Source organism: Mustelus asterias, chromosome 13 (assembly GCF_964213995.1).
Source record: "Mustelus asterias chromosome 13, sMusAst1.hap1.1, whole genome shotgun sequence".
Taxonomy (NCBI): Eukaryota; Metazoa; Chordata; class Chondrichthyes; order Carcharhiniformes; family Triakidae; genus Mustelus; species Mustelus asterias.
In genome coordinates, this window is record NC_135813.1 from 50,406,521 (window position 1) to 50,429,230 (window position 22,710).

At 44.8% G+C, this 22,710-nt stretch overlaps 1 protein-coding gene across 2 annotated transcripts in view; it reads left to right on the forward strand.

The window, feature by feature from the left end:
• The window catches only part of LOC144502611 (protein AMBP-like), a 197,806-nt gene that overhangs the window by 134,613 nt on the left and 40,483 nt on the right, over positions 1 to 22,710 (forward strand). For both annotated transcript variants that reach the window (XM_078226749.1, XM_078226748.1), the window contains exons 3-5: positions 972 to 1,051; positions 13,495 to 13,608; positions 13,691 to 13,792. In XM_078226749.1, the coding sequence (XP_078082875.1) occupies positions 972 to 1,051; positions 13,495 to 13,608; positions 13,691 to 13,792 (296 nt within the window). The remainder of the gene's footprint in view (positions 1 to 971; positions 1,052 to 13,494; positions 13,609 to 13,690; positions 13,793 to 22,710) is intronic.

Genomic DNA, 22,710 nt, shown 5'->3' on the forward strand with positions numbered 1-22,710 from the left:
AGAGTCAATTACTAGGGTGCACAGGTTTAAGGTGCGAGGGGCAAGGTTTAAAGGAGATATATGAGGCAGATTTTTTACACAGAGAGTAGTGGGTGCCTGGAACCCGTTGCCGGGGCAGATAGTGGAAGCAGATACGATAGTGACTTTTAAGGGGCATCTTGACAAATACATGAATAGGATGGGAATAGAGGGATATGGTCCCCGGAAGGTTAGGGAGTTTTAGTTAAGTTGGGTCGCATGGTCAGTGCTGGCTTGGAGAGCCGAAGGGCCTGTTCCTGTGCTGTAATTTTCTTTGTTCTTTGGAACCCCTTCCGGTTTAAAAATTGCTGTGGCCCTGCATCGGGGGCCCACAAGGCGATGTGCGTGCCATCCACTGCGCTCTGCACATTCGGAATCCCAGCGAAGGATGCGAAGCCGAGAGACGGGCCTCCTGCGAAACGGTGAAATGACTGACACGCGCATCTCCCAGCCCGACCTGCCAGAAAAGTTGCGGGTCACAATGGGAGAATCGCGGCCGATATTACAATGTGTGCCCTGTGGAACTGAAGTTACAGTGTGTAGACTGCAGAACTGATGTTCCAGTGTGTATAGACTGTGGAACTGATGTTACAGTGTGTAGCCTGTGGAATAGCTGTTAGTGTCTTGGTGGTGGAACTGATGGTACAGTGTGTAGGCCGTGGAACTGGCATTACAGTGTGTAGGCCGTGGAACTGGCGTTACAGTGTGTAGGCCACCATTGGATCTCCTTGCATTACAGATTCATCACCAGTTCCCCCTGCATTGCAGGCTCACATATATATCTCCCATTCCCCCTGCATTATAAACTCACTAATGGATCCTCTGGTATTGCAAACTCACCACCAGATCCCTCAGTGCTGCTGACTTACTGCCAGATCCCCTTACTCACTCACTGCTGCCTAAAATTCAGCCAGTTGATTGCAATGTCAATATCTTTGTTATTTTATTATTAGAAATGGAACATGTGTTAACGCGACAGGACAATATGAGATGCGGGATCCTCCCGGACACTTTGCATTTTCCTCTGGTTCAGGTGGGTGAAATGGACTTTAAATTTTACTCAATTATAATAAAGAAACACATCAGCTGTCAAAGAAGAAACTGGAGTGATGGTCAAAAGCTTATTGACAGAGCTGACAGTAAGGAGGTTCTAAGGAAGGTGGAAAATCAGACAGTCCGAGGGGGAAAGAACTGAGGCGTCTGAGCCATCAGCTCTCTGTATTGGGCTAAAGGAAGGCAGGTTACAGAAAAAGGCTGGTGAGAGAGAAACTGGAAGGTATCACGCAGGCTGTTGTTGGAGGCTGGAGATGGTTATGGACATGGGGAGGGATACAGAAAAATTAAAAGATGTGATTATTTGAAATGAGTCATGAGGAACTGGTGTCAATTTATGTTTTGCATGGTGCTGGTGAGAAGTGATTGGAATTTGATGTGGATCAAATAGAGTTCTGAAGAAACTGAAGTTTGTGGAGATTAGGATTCTGATCAGGAAAGTGCCACTCCAGAGACTTTAACTCAAAGAAACATCAGCCGACTCTTCTAGGCATTTAGAGACGCAAGGACTGATTAGGGACAGTCAGCATGGCTTTGTGAGTGGAAAATCATGTCTCACAAATTTAATTGAGTTTTTTGAAGGGGTAACCAAGAAGGTAGATGAGGGCAGTGCAGCTAATATTGTCTACATGGACTTAAGCAAGGCTTTGACAAGGTACCGCATGGTAAGTTGTTGCATAAGGTTAAATCTCACGGGATCCAGGGTGAGGTATCTAAATGGATACAAAATTGGCTTCTTGACAGAAGCCAGAGGGTGGTTGTAGAGAGTTGTTTTTCAAACTGGAGGCCTGTGACCAGCGATGTGCCTCAGGGATCAGTGCTGGGTCCACTGTTATTTGTCATTTATATTAATGATTTGGATGAGAATATAGGAGGCATGGTTAGTAAGTTTGGAGATGACACCAAGATTGGTGACATAGTGGACAGTGAAGAAAGTTATTTCCAATTGCAACGGGATCTTGATCAATTGGGCCAGTGGGCTGACGAATGGCAGATGGAGTTTAATTTAGACAAATGCGAGGTGATGCATTTTGGTAGATTGAACCTGGGCAGGACTTACTCAGTTAATGGTAGAGCGTTGGGGAGAGTTACAGAACAAAGAGATCTAGGGGTACATGTTCATAGCTCCTTGAAAGTGGAGTCACAGGTGGAGAGAGTGGTGAAGAAGGCATTTGGCATGCTTGGTTTCATCGGTCAGAACATTGAATACAGGAGTTGGAATGTCTTGTTGACCCTGGTAAGGCCACACTTGGAATACTGTGTACAATTCTGGTCACCCTATTATAGAAAGGATATTATTAAACTAGAAAGAGTGCAGGAAAGATTTACTAGGATGCTACCGGGACTTGATGGTTTGGGTTATAAGGAGAGGCTGGATAGACTGGGACTTTTTTCTCTGGAGCGTAGGAGGCTGAAGGGTGATCTTATAGAGGCCTATAAAATAATGAGGGGCACAGATCAGCTTGATAGTCAATATATTTTCCCAAAGGTAGGGGAGTCTAAAACTAGAGGGCATAGGTTTAAGGTGAGAGGGGAGAGATACAAAAGTGTCCAGAAGGGCAATTTTGTCACACAGAGGGTGTTGAGTGTCTGGTACAAGCTGCCAGAAGTAGTAGTAGAGATGGGTACAACTTTGTCTTTTAAAAAGCATTTAGATTGTTACATGGGTACGATGGGTATAGAGGGATATGGGCCAAATGCAGGCAATTGGGATTGGCTTCGGGGTTTTGAAAAAAAAGGGCGGCATGGACAAGTTGGGCCGAAGGGCCTGTTTCCATGCTGTAAACCTCTATGTCTCTCTATGACTCTTCAGTGCTGCACTGTCAGAGGAGCTGTCTTTCAGATCAGAAGTTAAATCAAGATGCTGTGTGATCTCTAAGGTGGATGTAAACAATCACTGGGCTCTAATTCGGAGGGGAGAAGGAGAATTTGGTGGAAGGACTTCTGCCTCCAAAGACTTATTACAACTTTTTCCAGGCAAACGGGATAGAACGGGACGAGCAGCAAGAAGTCATCCTCTTGACTGCTTTTGTGGCCCCAACTTTCAAGATCACAAAGAGTTTAACCCAGCAGCCCCGCATTCAAAATTTTTTAATATTTAATTTAGTAGCGAACCACTACCTCAAACCGTCTGTTATATTACAGCGCTACAACATGGCAAATAGACCTTCTGGGGAACCATTTACGGAATTCTTGACAAGACTGTGAAAATTAGCGGAACATTGAGAGTACAGGTTAGCACTGTTCCTTAGCTATAGGCCACCCCATACCACAGAACCAAGTCCCCAGCAGATAACACTCGCATCCCCCATTTGTTGCCAAGAAAGTGTGATTGGATGAGGAGGTCGCAAAATTCTGGAACTGGACAGGAGGTTTCTCCACAATATAGTGAGGAGAAAGCACATCCGTGCTGTACTTGCAATCATAGGGTCCGCCCCAGACAAGGCTACCGAAACAAGTAAAATGCGTATTGTCCAGGCCGGAGGGCGATGCCACCTCCAGACAGGGCTTTGTAAATAAATCGACCCGAGGATAAGGATTAGTGCAACTGAATTGCATCACTGCACCCAATGTGGCCCCAATCCAGAATTAGCTGCAGGTAAATAGCCAGGCCCTAGACATGGAGGTAGACACAGGTGCTGCAGTATCTATCATTGGGGAGTACACCTTTAGGCAACTCCAACTGGGCATCTTACCTTTAAGTCTGCGACACACCAAGGCTACACTAAGGAGCCCTTACGCATTATTGGGACCACTGTAACTCCAGTTACACATGGACAACAGACAGTCTGACTCCCCCTAATAGTCGTGCAAGGACCAGGGCCCAGCCTCTTGTGAAGGGATTGGCTATAAAAAATCCACCTGGATTGACAACAGATCTTTAAAATGGGGACTGCCAACTTATACAACTTATACTTATATGGGAAATACCTCAAAGTGTTCCAAGAAGGTCTCAGGAAGATTGAAGGTGCCAGGGCGAAGATCTGTGTGGACCCAGAGGCCCAACCTAAATATTGCAAGGCACGACCGGTCCCCTAAGTGCTGCGAGCCAAAGTGGAGGCCAAATTGGAACATCTAGAGGAACTTGGCATTATACGCCCAGTATAATTTGCTGAATGGACCGCATGAGTAGTTCCAGTTTTAAAACCGGACAACTCGGTGCGTCTCTGTGGAGATTATAAGTTGACGGTCAACAGAGCTTCCCTCTTAGGCAGATATCCTATGCCACGCATAGAAGACTTGTACACAAAACTGGCTGGAGGTCATATATTTTCCAAAACTGAATGTGAGCCACACCTACCTCCAACTGGAGCTTGAGGACTACCTGGATCCACTACAGTTTGCCTACCGCCGCAACAGGTCCACTGCAGACGCTATCTCCCTGGCCCTGCACTCAACCCTGGAACACTTAGATAACAAAGACACCTATGTCAGACTCCTATTTATTGTCTACAGCTCAGCCTTCAACACCATTATTCCTACGAAACTCATCTCCCCAAACTCCATGGCCTGGGCCTTGGCTCCTCCCTCAGTGACTGGATCCTGAACTTCTTAACTCACAGACCACAATCAGTAAGGATAGGCAACAACACCTCCTCCATAATCATCCTCAACACCAGTGCCCCACAAGGCTATGTTCTCAGCCCCTGACTATACTCCTTATACATCTATGACTGTGTGGCCAAATTCCCCTCCAACTCAATTTTCAAGTTTGCTGATGATACCACCGTAGTGAGTCAGATCTCAAACAATGATGAGACAGAGTGCAGGAAAGAGATAGAGAATCTGGTAAACTGGTGTGGCAACAATAATCTCTCCCTCAATGTCAACAAAATGAAGGAGATTGTCATCGACTTCAGGAAGCGTAAAGGAGAACATGACCCTGTCTACATCAACGGGGACGAAGTAGAAAGGGTCAAGAGCTTCACGTTTTTAGGTGTCCAGATCACCAACAACCTGTCCTGATCCCCCCATGCTGACACTATAGTTAAGAAAGCCCACCAACACCTCTACTTTCTCAGAAGACTGAGAAAATTTGGCATGTCAGATACGACTCTCACCAACTTTTACAGATGCACCATAGAAAGCATTCTTTCTGGTTGTACCACAGCTTGGTATGGCTCCTGCTCTGCCCAAGACCGCAAGAAATGACAAAAGGTCGTGAATGTAGCCCAATCCATCACGCAAACCAACCTCCCATCCATTGACTGTCTACACTTCCTGCTGCCTCGGCAAAGCAGCCAGCATAATTAAGGACCCCACGCATCCTGGACATTCTCTCTTCTACTTTCTTCCATCAGGAAAAAGATAAAAAAGTCTGAGGTCACGTACCAACTGACTCAAGAACAGCTTCTTCCCTGTTGCTGTCAGACTTTTGAATGGACCTACCTTGCATTAAATTGATCTTTCTCTACACCCTAACTATGACTGTAACATTACATTCTGCACTCTCTCATTTTCTTCTCTATGAACGGTATGTTTTGTCTGTATAGCGCGCAAGAAACACTACTTTTCACTGTATGTTAATACATGTGGCAATAATAAATCAAATCAAATCAAAAAGGTGTCATCCAGGAAATACGTCACTATAAATACTCACAAAGTACACTGGATAAAAGCAAATTACTGCGGATGCTGGAATCTGAAACCAAAAGGGAAAATGCTGGAAAATCTCAGCAGGTCTGACAGCGTCTGTAAGGAGAGAAAAGAGCTGATGTTTCGAAACTAGATGACCCTTTGTCAAAGCTGTTTTAAGTTGTGACGGATGAAGATGTGAGGGGAGGGGGGGGGGTGGGGAAGATGGGTGGGAGAGAGGTAAAATTGAGAAAAAGGAGGAAAGGGGAAGCAAAGGAGGTGAAAAAGTAAGGAAAGGGGGATAAAATAGGGGGAAGAGTGGGGGGGGAAGAAGAATAAAGAAACACAATAAAGAAATAAAAGGTAGAGAACAGATAAAAATAAAATAAAAGGAAAACAAAGGGGTCGAGGTGGGGTAGAGCTAATCATCTGAAGTTGTTGAATTCGATGTTGAGACCGGAAGGTTGTAATGTGCCCAGCCGAAAGATGAGGTGCTGTTCCTCCAGTTTGCGTTGAGCTTCATTGGAACATTGCAGCAGGACAAGGACAGACACGCGAGCATGGGAGCAGGATCGTGTGTTAAAATGACAAGCAACGGGAAGTCAGGGTCCTGATTGTGCACAGACCAAAGTGCTCAGCAAAACAATCACCCAGTCATCGGCTTTGACAAAGGGTCATCTGGACTCGAAATGTCTCCTTACAGATGCTGCCAGACCTGCTGAGATTTTCCAGCATTTTCTTTTTTGGGTACTGTATGAGTACACCTGCTTGTCTTGTGGGATGTCTTTGGCTTGTGCCATTTTTCAAAGGGTGATGGAGCAAATCCATCAAGGGGTGCCCAGAATTGCAATCTACCTGAATGATGTTTTAATCACAGGAGCTGCTGTAAAGGAACATATGGAGAGTTTGTAGGAGGTCTTACAGTGTTTCTCTGAGGCTAGTGTCAGGCGAAAGAGGGATAAGTGCATGTTCCAGGTAAATGAAATAATGTACCTGGGGTACAAAGTTAACAAGGGTGACTACACCCTATCGACAAGGTGAAGTCCATAAAAGGGGTTCCAACTCCAAGGAACACAATGGAGATGAAATCTTTCCTCGGTCTCACCAACTGTTATGGGAAATTCGAACCGAACCCTGCGATCCTGCTGGCAAACCTCTATGTCCTTCTAAAACAAAATCAGGAATGGTCGTGCCAAATGCCACAGGAGAAAGCCTTTACAAGTGTCAAACAGCAATTGCTGTCGACAAACATGGTGGCCTATTAAGATCCAGTGCGACCACTCATACCTGCAATACCTCCCCCTACAGGACAGGAGCAGTATTGTCACAATATTGTCAGTATTGGGATGATGGGACAGAATATCCAATCCTGTCTGCTTCACAAACCCTGGCAAATGCCGAAAGTAGGTACGCCCAAATTGAGAAAGGAGGTTTGGCCATGCTATTCATGGTGAAAAAAATTCCACTATATGTCTATGGTCAGCATTTCACCATAGTGACAGATCACAAACCTGTGTTGGGTCTCTTCGCAGAAAGCAAGAAGACTTCCCCCATAGCATCAGCTCGGATCCAATGCTGGGCACTGCTGTTAGACGCCTAGGAATACACCCTGTAGGGAGACAGATCGCCCATGCAGATGCCTTGAGCCATCTACTGCTACCAACCAGCCTACCCTCACCTTCAAAGATGGATGAAGTTATCATGACATTGAAGTTCATGGACACTCTGCCAGTATGTGCCAAGCAAATTCAGGCTTGGACCCAAAAGGACCCGACATTGGCAAAGCTACGTCATATCGTCCTAAGTGGTGGACCACAAGAGCATCCTACAGAGGATCTAAAACTGTATACTTCCAAATATCAAGAGCTGAGCATTGAGGATGGTATCATCTTCTGGGGAGCTCAGGTGGTTGTCCCAGGTCCAGGTCAGCGACCAATACTCCACAAATTTATCATGGCTACCCAGGGATTTCCAAAATGAAAATGCTTGCAAGAGACTCTGTCTGGTGGCCTGGTATAGACAAGGACATTGAAAACCTAGTCAAGCAATACAAAACCTGCCAGGAAAAGGATCCCACTAGCAACTTTGTTGCATCCCTGGGAAAGGCCGGGGTGCTTGGTTGTGAGTGGACATAGACTTCGTAAGCCATTTATGGGCTCTGTTCTTAATTCTGATTGCCCATTCAAAATGGACCAGCATGCACCGGATGGCCTCCACTATCCCGTACGACACCATAAAAACCTCCAGCAATCTTTTTGCACACATGGTATACCTGAGGTCTTCGTAATGGACAACAGGACCCCATTTACCAGCAGGGAGTTTCAGCGAGCGAGCAGTCCCGGTATTCAAGAACAACATGAGAAACAAACAAAAAGCTCTATGGAAACAAAACTTGCTGTTGATCATTTTCCCAAACCTGAGCAGCAAAATCGAAGAAAAACAAGAAGTCCAAAAAAGGGGCCACGATGGGCATAAACCTGACAGGACCTTCAAACTGGGAGACACCGTCCACAGACGGAATTTCAGAGACGGTTCCCTGTGGATCCTAGAAGTTGTCCTCTCAAAAACGGGACCAGTGTCATACACAGTAAAGAGTAGGGAGAAGACTACAAAAAAAACATGCTAATCACCCCACCATTAGGAGCCCTCCACAGGGGCAACTGCTGCACCCCACACTACTATTGGCACCTTATACACTGGCCTGTGGATGGAAAACTCCATCCACAGAAAGTCCAAGAGAGGTCAACGAAGACTCAACCTCAGAAATAGAGACGCAGGCGGCGAAGTTGCAGTCAGAGATTGCCACCGAGGATGAGCCCCCTTTGACATTCCACAAGGAAAAGACATTCGGTATAAGGCCCCCAACCAGACTGTACAAATGACAGAAGTGAGGCTATGGGCCAAATGACAAAATTGGCCCCATCGCCACAGGAGTGAGGGGGAATCCTCAAACTTGGAGGGAGGGTGTGTGAAAACCCCCACGAGTTCCATAGGTTGTTGGGGACAGTGTAAAGGGAGCTTTACTCTGTATCTAACCCCATGCTGTACCTGTCCTGGGAGTGTTTGATGGGGACAGTGTAAAGGGAGCTTTACTCTGTATCTAATCCCATGCTGTACCTGTCCTGGGAGTGTTTGATGGTGACAGTGTAAAGGAGCTTCACTCCCCATTTAGCCCTATGCTTTATCTGTCCTGGGAGGTTTGATAGGGGTAGTGTAAAAAGAGCTTTACTCTGTATCTAATCCCTAATTGATCTCCCTGTGGGGCTCATTGAATACGAGTTCCTTTGGTAACAGGCGATGGCCTGCCCAGGTGGAATTTGTCACCTGAGCCCTTTGTAAGGCAGACACTGGGAAGGGTCTGCAGAACAGTTGGCCCGGTTGGGGCTTATGTATGTACGCCACAGAGTAGTTGCTTCATTTTGTGTTTAACAATAAATAACATTCCTTTCCAGTCAGGCTTTTTGAGTTATTACAAACACGACTTGGAGGAAGCACTGAGGGTGGGCGAGGATGCAGAATGAACTCTGGGTGAGGGTTTTGAAAGTCCACCACCAAGAGTGGCTCTGTAGTACCACCAGAGATGGAGCTGACTGGGTCCTAAAGGATAGGCTGCTAGACAGGTGGTGAAGGAAACAACAAAAGGGAAAAACATACTTCAACTCATTCCCTACCTGTTGCAGATGTATCTGTCCATAACAGACCATCGCATAGTCCTTGTGGTGATGAAATCCCATCTTCACATTGAGGATACCCTCCTTCATGTCGTGTGGCACTACCACAGTGCTAAATGAGATGGATTTCAAAAAGATCTAGCAACTCAAGACTGGGCATCCATGAGGTGCTGTGGCCCATCAGCAGCAGAATTGTATTCAACCACAATCTGTAACCTTATGGCCCAGCATATCCCCCACTCTACCATTACCATCAAGACAGGGGATCAACCCTGGTTCAGTGAAAAGTTCACGAGGGCATGCCAGAAGCAACACCAGGCATAGCAAAAATGAGATGCCAACCTGACGAAGTTACAACGTAGAACTTCTCCTGTGCCAAACAACAGAGGCAGCTTGTGATAGGGCCAAGTGATCATACAACCATCGATCAGATCTAAGCTCTACATTCCTGCCACATCAAGTCATTGTAGCGCACACAGGGTGAATATGGGACTGAGTACAGCACCACTTATAAAGTGATGTAAGAGAGTACATGACCCGCTCCCAGGGTTAGTGTGGTGTTGATCAGAGCAGTGTGTACTAGCTTTTACATTATATTTGTAAATAGTTCTAAGAGTCAATAGCCTAAGGATAACTATGAAGACCTCTTCAGACTGAGTGAACTGGAAACAACTCAAAACAGTTGTGAATGGTGGTGGGAATTAAACAACTAACTGTAGGAGAGGCTCCAAAAAAACCTCATCCTCAATGATGGGGGAATCCAGCACATCACAAAAGATGATACAGAAGCATTCACAATTAAAGGTGGTATTTTTCAGCCAATTTGATTCACTCCACATCATACCTAGAAACAGCTGAAGACACTGGATACTGCAAAAGCTATAAACCCTGACAACATTGCGGCAATAGAACTGAAGGCTTGTACTCCAAAACTTGCCATGCCACCATGCAAGCCGTTCTAATACAGCTACAACATTGGGATCTACCCGCCAATGTGGAAATTGCCCAGGAATGTCCTGTACACAGAAATAGGATAAATCCAACTTTCGATCATTAGCAAAGTTGATTGAGCTACAAAGTGTCTCTTTCGCAACAATAACTTGCTCACTAACACTCAGTTTGGGTTCCGCCAGAAAACTTGGCTCCTGACCTCATCCTTTGTCCAAACATGGATAAAGAAAATCTGACCTCTCAATGTGAGGTGAGAATGATGGCTCCTTGACATCTAAGAAACATTCGACTGAGTGTGGCACCAAGGAGCCGCGACAAAACTGAAGTCAGTGGGAATCGGAGAAAATTTTCCACTGTGTGCAGTCTTGTCGCACAAAGGAAGGTAGCTGTGGTGTTTAGAGGTTATTCAGCTCAGCCTCAGGACATCACTACAAGACTTCCTCAGGTGAGTCTCCACAGCCCAACCATCTTCAGTTACTTCATCAATGACCTTCCTTCCATCATAAGATCAGAAGTGGGGATGTTCACTGATGATATCACAATATTCAAAATCATTCATGACTCCTCAGATTATGAAGCAATTTATTCCCAGAAGCAGCAAGACTTGGACAACATTCAGGCTGGAGCTGATAAGAGGCAAATGACATTCACATCACACAAATGCCAGGTAATGACCATCAGTGGTCATTAGCAATTTCCCCTAATGACCATAGGGGAAATTGCGGGTCCCTTAGCCGAGATATTTGAATCATCGATAGTCACGGGTGAGGTGCCTGAAGATTGGAGAGTGGCAAATATTGTGCCTTTGTTTAAAAAGGGCTGCAGGGAAAAGCCTGGGAACTACAGGCCAGTGAGCCTCACATCTATGGTGGGTGAATTGTTGGAAGGTATTTTGAGAGACAGGATCGACAGGCATTTAGAGACGCAAGTACTGATTAGGGACAGTCAGCATGGTTTTGTGAGTGGAAAATCATGTCTCACAAATTTAATTGAGTTTTTTGAAAGGGTAACCAAGAAGGTCGATGAGAGCAGTGCAGTTGATGTTGTCTACATGGACTTTAGCAAGGCCTTTGACAAGGTACCGCATGGTAGATTGTTGCATAAAGTTAAATCTCACGGGATCCAGGGTGAGGTATCTAAATGGATACAAAATTGGCTTCTGTCGTGGTTGTAGAGAATTGTTTTTCAAACTGGAGGCTGTGACCAGCGGTGTGCCTCAGGGATCAGTGCTGGGTCCACTGTTATTTGTCATTTATATTAATGATTTGGATGAGAATATAGGAGGCATGGTTAGTATGTTTGCAGATGACACTAAGATAGGTGGCATAGTGGACAGTGAAGAAAGTTATCTCCAATTGCAATGGGATCTTGATCAATGTTCGGCACAACTTGTGGGGCCGAAGGGCCTGTTTTGTGCTTTAGTTTTTCTATGTTTCTACGTTTCTAATTCGGCCAGTGGGCTAACGAATGGCAGATGGAGTTTAATTTAGGTAAATGCGAGGTGATGCATTTTGGTAGATTGAACCAGGGCAGGACTTACTCAGTTAATGGTAGGGCGTTGGGGAGAGATACAAAAGTGTCCAGAAGGGCATTTTTTTCACACAGAGGGTGGTGAGTGTCTGGAACAAGCTGCCAGAGGTAGTAGTAGAGGCGGGTACAATTTTGTCTTTTAAAAAGCATTTAGATAGTTACATGGGTACGATGGGTATAGAGGGATATGGGCCAAATGCAGGCAATTGGGATTAGCTTCGGGGTTTTAAAAAAAAAGGGCGGCATGGACAAGTTGTGCCGAAGGGCCTGTTTCCATGCTGTAAACCTCTATGACAAGACAGAATCTAACTATCATCCTTTGACATTACTGGCACTACCATCACTGAATCTCCCAACAAGAACATCTTGAAGGTAACTATTGACCAGAAACTGATCTGGACAAGCCACTTAAATATTGTGGCTACAAGAGCATGTCAAAGACTGGGAATCCTCGGTGAGTAACTCACCTCCAGACTTCCCCAAGCTTGCCCACCATCTGCATGGCAGAAGTCAGGAGTGTGATGGAATTCTCTCCACTTGTCTGGCTGAGTGCAGCCCCTACAACACACAGGAAGTTTGCCATCATCCAGATTGAAGTAGCCCACTTGATTAGCACCCCATCCAGAAACATTCAGACCCTATACCACCAATGCGTAGTGGAGACTGTGTGTACCATCTACAAGATGCACTGCAGCATATTCCAAACCTGTTACTTCTACCAACTAGAAAAAAAGAGGGCAACTGACACATGGGAGCTTAATGGGAAGAACTTGACATCGTTAAAAATAATGCTGATGTGTGGTTTGAATGGGAGTTTGAAGGTGGTGGTACTCCCATGTCTCTGTTGTCCCGTTTTTCCAAATGGAAGAGGTTGTGAGTTTTGAAGGTGCTGTCAAAAGCTCCCAGGGTACATAGAGCATGGTTCAGAAAGAATAAAGCTTCCTCTTTACTGCTGCCTCAAAGCTCCAGAGACCCTGATGGGGACAGTGTAAAGGGAGCTTTACTCTGCATCTAATCCCGTGCTGTACTTGTCCCGGGAGTGTTTGATGGAGACATTGTAGAGGGAGCTTTGTTCTGTGTCTAATCCCGTGCTGGACCTGTCCTGGGAATGTTTGATAGAAACATATCCTCATAGAATCATAGAATCCCGACCGTGCAGAAGAAGGCCAGTTGGCCCAATGAGTCTGCACCGACCCACCTTTTTATCTTACCCAGGCCCTATCCCTGTAACCCCACATATTTACCCCACTAATCCTCCTAGCTCCTACACAACTTGGGACACCAAGGGGCAATTTAGCATGGCCAGTCCACCCAATCTTCACACTTTTGGACTGAGGGAGGAAACCGGAGCACCTGGAGGAGACCCATGCAGACAAGGGGAGAATGTGCAAACTCCACACAATAACCCAAGACCGGAATTGAACCCGGGTCTCTACAACACTTCTTAAATAGCGGATCCACGTTAGCTGTTTGTGATTTTGATGAGATGTGTTTCAGTTTTGTGGAAGGGATGGAAACCTGATTGGAGAGATTCAAACATGGCGTTCCAGGAAAGACGGGAACAGATTTGGGAGGCAACAACACATTTAAGGATTTTGTTCAGGAAAGGGAGGTTGTGGGTGGGGTAGTTTGCAAGGACAGAGTGAACAAACCAAACAAAGAAAGTGATTAAACAGCCAGTGAGTTTCTTTTGCAGTCCTTGAAGTCACAGCTGATATTCGAGTAACTGAAACCAACTACAACGAATATGCTTTCATATTGTACGACAGAATGAAACACATAAATCAGACAAAAGCAGTGGCCGTGTATGGTAAGTGATTCTACATCAGCTCTTTCACACACCACTTTCTAATGTTGATTTCTGGACCTTTAACTGAATGCTCTTCTCACAGGAAGGACACGGAAGCTCAGCAAGGAAATCAGTGAAAAGTTCAAACAGTTTGCATTGAAACATGGGGTTCCAGAAGACCTGATTTTATTTCTGCCTGAACAAGGTAAGCACGTCATGAGTCCCTGAGCCTGAACCTGTAATTCATTCACAGCTATACACTATTCTGGAAGTAAATATCCTTGCAGGACACCAGTTTGAGAGCCGGGATTTGGATCTTTAGCGTTGGCTGGAGGCACAGCGATGCATCCGCGAGGCTTGGAGGTTCCTGGATAACAGATTTTTAGATGTGGTCACCCCGCAGCTTAAGGAAGTGCAGTCAGAGAGGGAATGGGTGGCCACCAGTCAGAAGAAGGGGGGCAGGCAGGGAGTCAGGAAAGCCCAGTGTGCAACTCACTCAAGAAGTGTTTTTCTGTGCAGGAAAATGGTGAGAATGACAGGTCTTCTGGGGAGTGCAGCTGGAGTCAAGTTCATGGCACTCTGAGTGGTTCAGCTGCACAAAGGAGGAGGAGTAAGAATAGAAGAGCAATAGTGGTCGGAGACTCAACACAAGTGCATTAACTCTGTTTAGACAAACACACCATGAACTAAAATGAGTTAAGATCCTGCAGGCTCATCATAGAGCTGCATGCTTTTTTCCAGACAAATCAACTCCTTGCAACAAGACGCTGCCTTTTTCAAGAATCATGAAATAAATATATTTCTTAAAGTCACTATATCATCACACCTCCCCCTTAAAAAATTGAATCAATAATATGAAAAGGTGCCTTCATTTTTTCAAAACCTCTAGTTTTCACTTGATTAGTATTCCACAAATATGTCTACACATTTTATTACCCCTTAAGCATGCAGCAGTATAATCCAGTTCAGATTTTCTCTTCCAACATTGAACATTCCTTCTGCTTTCATCAAAGTCATGAGAAAGCATCTGTAATCACATTCTCGTTTCCTGCCACAGTAATAAATTCCATTTAATAATCTTGCATTCTTAACTTTAAATTTCTCCAAAAACATCATTGATTATGGTCAGTGTAAACAATCATCTCTGATGAATTGCTGGCAATACAAATGTTAAAATGTTGCAATGCTAACACCAAACTCAATGTCTCTTTCTCAATGGTTCAACGTTTATTTTGATGAATATTTAATTTTCGGCAAAAATACCCATCCGGTCTTTCTATCCTTGTGTATACTACAGCACCAATGACCACATCACTTGCATCAATGGCCATCTTGAATGGTTTTGCATAATTCAGTGTTGCCAACACTGGTGCAGTGGTTAACATTGTTTTCAGACTGTCATTGCCTTCTGATATTCAGGCGTCCACTGAAATTTTCTGTGCTTTTTCAGCAGTCAGTTAAAGGAGCAACCACACTGCTAAACTTTGGCACATATATTCTATAAAAACTACTCAGGCCCAGGCATCTCAGTATTTCCCTTCTGTTCGATGGTATTCGGAACTCCCCAATAACCTGTGTTTTCACATGCCATGGGGCCATCAGTCCATGTCCAATTGTATGGCCTAGGGATGTGACTTGGGCTTTTACAAATTCACTCTTAGCCAAGTTCACCACCAAGTCTGCCTCCTGAAGTCGACCAAACAATTCTTTCAAATGCTCCTTCCACGTCTGATTGAAAACCATCAGATTGTCTATGTACACTGCACAATTAGCCAGTCCAAAAATGACCTTATAGGTTAGTCTTTGGAATTTTGCAGGTGCATTCTTCACTCCTGTTGTGCCTGCTGCACGATCTGTTTTTAACTCTTATACGGTGGACGAAGAATTGTGAATCGACTTCTTGTTTGTACAGTAATATTTATTCATACACACAATTGATATTAATCACCCACACAATCAATACTAAGTTATTTACAGAATACTAAAGTTCAAGTTCAATACCAGACCTTGACTTAACTGTTGCGTGACTGGCAAGTACCCAGGCAGATATTGGCCTTTATCCACATGTTGGTCTCCGTAGTCCTCTGCGTAGTATGGTCCTTCGGTCTGGCCTGATACTCTGGCTCTGGTCTTCCTTCCGTCATTGGTCTGGTGGCTCTCCTCGTGGTGGTAGTTGCTTGTTGTTGTTTGTGAGTGAGCGAGAGAGAGAGAGAGGGAGAGAAAGAGAGATCCTTCCCTTTGTCCAGCACCTTTTATCCCTCATTGGTTTCGCGCCCTTTTGGGCGGTCTCTTGATTATCACCAATCAATCGATCAGGGCTTGATCACCCTGATCAATAAAGTCCAATCAGGTACTGCCACTCCGGGTTCTCCGGTTTCCACCCACAGTCCAAAGATGTGCGGGTTAGGTTGATTGGCCAGGTTAAAAATTGCCCCTTAGAGTCCTGAGATGCGTAGGTTAGAGGGATTAGTGGGTAAAATATGTGGGGGTAGGGCCTGGGTGGGATTGTGGTCGGTGTCGACTCGATGGGCCGAATGGCCTCCTTCTGCACTGTAGGGTTTCTATGATGATGATCTCTGGGTGTAGAAATTTATAGAATCCTACAGCACTGACCGCAATCCTACCCAGGCCCTATCCCGATAACCCGATACATTTACCCTAGCTAGTCCCCCTGACACTAGGGGGCAATTTAGCATGGCCAATCAACCTAACCCGCACATCTTTGAACCGTGGGTGTGTACCCAACAGCCATGCCTGTCGGTGCTGAAGGCACGTAGGTCACATACCTTCCTCCCAAATAAGGGGTTAAGGCGCCCTGGATCTGGTAAACAACTCTGTTTGACCAGAAACTGTCCATTGTCTTTGAGATGGCCTATGTCCTGTGTATTCGGTCATCTGAGCTGCAACATGTTTTATCTCTGACCTTTAAACTGTAGCCTGTCTGTTTCTGTACTTGGCCAATTATCCTAGTGTGCTTTTTAAATCACCATCTTAGGTGGCCCGTTTGGTCACATTCCAAACAACATTACTTTAAACCAGCCTCTCTTTAAACATTTGGTGTCACGAAAGCCAAAATCTTTGCTCTTTTGGATAAAGGTACTTGCCAGTATTCTTTAAGTAAGTCAGGTTTAGAAATGAAATTTGCTTGTCCCACCTTCTCAATACAGTCTTTCAATTGAGGGATAGGATATGAATCTGACTTCGTAACTGCATTGATTTTTCTATAGTCCAACAATCGTTATGTACCATCTGGTTTTGATACCATCTAGATGGGTGAGCAGAACCCGCTGCAACTCACTTCAATGATAACATTTTTAAACATGCTTTCAACCTCCTTTTGAACCTGTGCCAACTTTAGTGGGTGAAGTACATATGGATTTTGCTTCATTGAAACAGCATTACCTACATCTACATCATGCACAATTACTTTAGTGCTTCCCAGTTTGTTCCCATATATAGCTCTATGTGATTGAAGTAACTCTTTCAGATCATTTTGATTTTCCTCTGGAAGGTAAGTCAGTAATTTATTCCAATTTCTAATAACTTCCTCATTGTCCAATCTAATGTTAGGAATGTCAAATTCAGAATCATCTGGATTTGTCTCTCCTCTGAGTTCTAGAGTCATAGAGATTTACAGCATGGAAACAGGCCCTGCGGCCCAACTTGTCCATGCCGTCCTTTTTTTAAACCCCTAAGCCAATCCCAATTACCCACATTTGGCCCATATCTCTCGATACCCATCTTACCCATGTAACTGTCGAAATGTTTTTAAAAAGACAAAATTGTACTCGCCTCTACTACTACCTCTGGCAGCTTGTTCCAGACCCTCACCACCCTCTGTGTGAAAAAATTGCCCCTCTGGACACTTTTGTATCTTCCCCTCTCACCTTAAACCTATGTCCTCTAGTTTTAGACTCAACTACCTTTGGGAAAAGATATTGACTACCTAGCTGATCTATGCCCCTCATTATTTTATAGACCTCTATAAGATCATCCCTCAGCCTCTACGCTCCAGAGAAAAAAGTCCTTGATTATCCAGCCTCTCCTTATAACTCAAACCATCAAGCCCCAGTAGCATCCTAGTAAATCTTTTTTGCACTCTTTTTAGTTTAATAATATCCTTTCTGTAATAGGGTGACCAGAACTGTACACAGTATTCCAAGTGTGGCCTTACCAATGTCTTGTATAACTTCAGCAAGACGTCACAACTTCTGTATTCAATGTTCTGACCAATGAAACCAAGCATGCTGAATGCCTTCTTCATCACTCTGTCCACCTGTGACTCCACTTTCAAGGACTTGTAACAACTAACACATGCTTCTTCTTTCCTATCAAAATATAATTTGAGCATATTCACATGATACTCTGTGAGTTTTCCATTTATCTGGCATTCTTGTCAAATAATTCACTTCACAAAGTTTTCATTCAATTTTATAAGGCACGCTAAACCTTGCTTTTAAATGTTCACCAACCACTGGTAGTAATACTAATACTTTATCCCCACTAGCAAAACTACAAATTTTTGATTTCTTATCCGTTTCTTTTTTCATCACATGCTGTGCCATTTTTAAATGCTGTCCAGCCAACCTACCAGCCTAGTTAATCTCTACCTAATGTTTTTATTTTGATTTGATTTATTATTGTCGCATGTATTAACATACAGTGAAAAGTATTGTTTCTTGCGCACTATACAGACAAAACATACCATTCATAGAGAAGGAAATGAGAGACTGCAGAATGTAGTGTTACAGTCATAGCTAGGGTGTAGAGAAAGATCAACTTAATGCAAGATAAGTTCATTCAAAAGTCTGACAGCAGCAGGGAAGAAGCTGTACTTGAGTCGGTTGATACGTGACCTTAGACCTTTGTATCTTTTCCCCGAAGGAAGAAGATGGAAGAGAGAATGAATGAATGTTGAACTATGTTGCATTTTGGAAGGTCTAATACAGATAGGAAATATACAATAAATGGCAGAACCCTTAAGAGTATTGATAGGCAAAGGGATCTGGGTGTACAGGTACACAGGTCACTGAAAGTGGCAATGCAGGTGGAGAAGGTAATCAAGAAGGCATACGGCATGCTTGCCCTCATCGGCCGGGGCATTGAGTTTAAAAATTGGCAAGTCATGTTGCAGCTTTATAGGACCCATGCGTAGATTAGAGGGATTAGTGGGTAAATATGTGGGGGTAGGGTCTGGGTGGGATTGTGGTCGGTGCAGACTCGATGGGCCGAATGGCCTCCTTCTGCACTGTAGGGTTTCTATAAAAAAAAAACCTTAGTTAGGTCGCACTTGGAATATAGTGTTCAATTCTGGTCGCCACACTACCAGAAGGATGTGGAGGGTTTGGAGACGGTAGAAAAAAGATTTACCAGGATGTTGCCTGGTATGGAGGACATTAGCTATGAGGAGAGATTGGAGAAACTTGGTTTGTGCTCACTGGAGCGACGGAGGTTGAGGGGGGACCTGATAGAAGTCTACAAGATTATGAGAGGCATGGACAGAGTGGATAGTCAGAAGTATTTTCCCAGGGTGGAAGAGTCAATTACTAGGGGGCATAGGTTTAAGGTGCAAGGGGCAAGGCTGAAAGGAGATGTACGAGGCAAGTCTTTTACACAGAGAGTAGTGGGTGCCTGGAACTCGTTGCCAGGGGAGGTAGTGGAAGCGGATACGGTCATGACTTTTAAGGGGCATCTTGACAAGTACATGAATAGGATGGGAATAGAGGGATATAGTCCCTGGAAGGGTAGGGGGTTTTAGTTAAGTCTGGCAGCATGGTCGGTGCAGGCTTGGAGGGCCAAAGGGCCTGTTCCTGTGCTGTAATTTTCTTTGTTCTTTGTTCCTTGTTCTTTGTATGTTTAACACATAGTCGAAGAGTGTAATCTCAGGACACTGATGGTGAGTCAGTTTCTCCACATCTATTTAAATGGTCCTCTTAACTCATCATCAAAAATTCATTTGAATGGATTGAATTTAGTTGAATCATTAGGTGCATTCCTAATTGCAAAAAGTACAAATGGAATTCCTTCAACATGGTCTTTAAAGTTTGATGTCATTGCTCTAACACTCCCTGTGATTCTGGATGATATGCTGTTGATTTAAATTGCTTTACTCCTAAACTATCCATAACTTCCCCGATTAACTTTGATGTAAAATTGGATCCTTGATCTGATTGCATTTCTGTGAGCAGACTGCATCTGGTAAAAAAAATTAAGTAATCCCTCTACGATCCTTTTATCCCGTATCCTTGGACTATGCCCACTGGTTCTGGACTCCCTCACCTCAGAAACATAGAAAAAGTACAGCACAATACAGGCCCTTCAGCCCACAAAGTTGTGCCGAACATGTTCCTACCTTAGCAATTACTAGGCTTACCTATAACCCTCTATCTTACTAAGTTCCATGTACTTATCTAAAAGTCTCTTAAAAGACCCTATCGAATCCGCCTCCACCACCGTTGCCGGCAGCCCATTCCACGCACCCACCACCCTCTGAGTGAAAAACTTACCCCTGACATCTCCTCTGTACCTATTCCCCAGCACCTTAAACCTGTGTCCTCTTGTGGCAACCATTTCAGCCCTGGGAAAAAGCCTCTGACTGTCCACTCGATCAATACCTCTCAACATCTTATACACCTCTATCAGGTCACCCCTCATCCTTCGTCTCTCCAAGGAGAAAAGGCCGAGCTCACTCAACCTATCCTCATAAGGCATGCTCCCCTACCCAGGCAACATCCTTGTAAATCTCCTCTGCACCCTTTCTATGGCTTCCACATCCTTCCTGTAATGAGGCGACCAGAACTGAGCACAGTACTCCAAGTGTGGTCTGACCAGGGTATTATATAGTTGCAACATTATCTCACGACTCCTAAACTCAATTCCTCGATTGATGAAGGCCAGTACACCATACGCCTTCTTAACCACAGCCTCAACCTGCACAGCTGCTTTGAGCGTCCTATGAACTCAGACCCCAAGATCCTTCTGATCTTCCACTCTGCCAAGAGTCCGACCATTAATATTATATTCTGCCATCCTATTTGACCTGCCAAAATGAACCACCTCACACTTAGGTCTGGTAAATCTCTTCTGCACTCTCTCTATAGCAAGTACATCCTTCCTCAGATAAGGACACCAAAACTGCACACAACACTCCAGGTGTGGCCTCACCAAGTCCCTGTATAATTGCAGCAAGATATCCCTGCTCCTGTACTCAAATCCTCTCACTATGAAGACGAACATACATTTGCCTTCTTTACCACCTGCTGGGCACCTGCATGCTTACCTTCAGTGACTGGTGTACAGGGACACCCAGGTCTCATTACACCTTCCCCTCTCTCAATGTATAGCCAGACGTTAATCTGTCTTCCTGTTTTTGTTACCAAAATGGATACTTCACATATATCCACATTATCTGCCACGCATTTGCCCACTCGCTCAGCTGGTCCAAATCACAGTGAAGCATCTCTGTATCCTCCTCACAGCGTACCCTCCCACCCAGCTTTGTGTCATTTACAAATTTGGAGATATAGAATCATAGAATCCCTACAGTGCAGAAAGAGGCCATTTGGCCCATCAGGCCTGCACTGGCAACAATCCCACCAAGCCCTTATTCCCTGTTACCCCACGTATTTACCCTGCTAATCTTCCAGACACTAAGGGGTAATTGAGCATGTCTAATCAACCTACCCTGCAGAGCTTTGGAATGTGGGAGAAAAGTGGAGCACCTGGAGGAACCCCACGCAGATACAGGGAGAATGTGCAAACCCCACATAGACAGTGACCTGAGGCTGGAATTGAACCTGGATCCCTGGCACTGTGAGGCAGCACTGTGCCACCGTACCACCCAATATACATTTAGTTCTCTCATCTAAATCATTAATGTATACATTATGAATAGCTGGGGTCCTAGCACTGATTCCTGCAGTACCCCACTCGTTCAGAAAAAGATGTTTTAATCCTACTCTTTTGGCGCGATTCTCCAGAACGCTTTCTAAGTGCTGCTGCCAGTGGGAAAGTCGCAGTGATTTCCGCTTGGCGCGAGCGGAGTTTACCAGATGCTATTCAGCTCATTTAAATGAGCTATCTCTCTCTGCTGCACTGAACAGCCCAGGTGTAAATGACACAAAGCTGGGTGGGAGGGTACGCTGTGAGGAGGATACAGAGATGCTTCACTGTGATTTGGACCAGCTGAGCGAGTGGGCAAATGCATGGCAGATAATGTGGATATATGTGAAGTATCCATTTTGGTAACAAAAACAGGAAGAATTGGCAATCAGCTGTTCAGCTGACAGTAAAGACCACTTCCTGCTTTTCCTTCTGTCACAAGAAGTGAATGAACAATAACCCGTTTATTGCGTTTCTGTGGCCGCAATCGAGATTCCAGGATGGCGTGTTGCCTCCCTGGTGCCAGGGTCAAGGAAGTCTCTGAGCGATTGTAAGACATTCTTAAGGGGGAGGGTGAGCAGCCAGAGGTCGTTGTACATATTGGTACCAACGACATAGGTATGAAAAGGGATGAGGTCCTGAAGTGTGAATATAGAGAGTTAGGCAGAAGGCTAAAGTGCAGGACCTCAAAGGTAGTAATTTCTGTACTACTACCGGTGCCACGTGCTAGTGAGATTAGGAATAGGAAGATTAGGCAGATGAATGCATGGCTTGAGAGCTGGTGCAGAGGGCAGGGATTTAGATTTTTGGATCATTGGGATCTTTTCTGGGGAAGGGCTGACCTGTTCAAGAGGGACAGGTTACACCTGAACTGGAGGGGGGACAAACATCCTGGCGGGGAGATTTGCGAGAGCCACTCGGGAGGGTTTAAACTAGTTTGGCAGGGGGGTGGGATCCAAAGCAGTAGGGAGACAGAAGAAAAGGTTGAGGACAGCACAGAAGTTAAAGAGAGCACATTAAGTAGTAAAGGTAGTGTCAGTAATCCAAGTACCAGACAGATCAGGCAAAAGCAAGTCCAGATTAAACTGCATTTATTTCAATGTAAGAGGCCTGACAGGCAAGGCAGATGAACTCAGGGCATGGATGGGGAGGTGGAACTGGGATATTATAGCAATTAGTGGCTAAGGGAGGGACAAGACTGGCAGCTCAATGTTCCAGGGTACAGATATTATAGGAAAGATA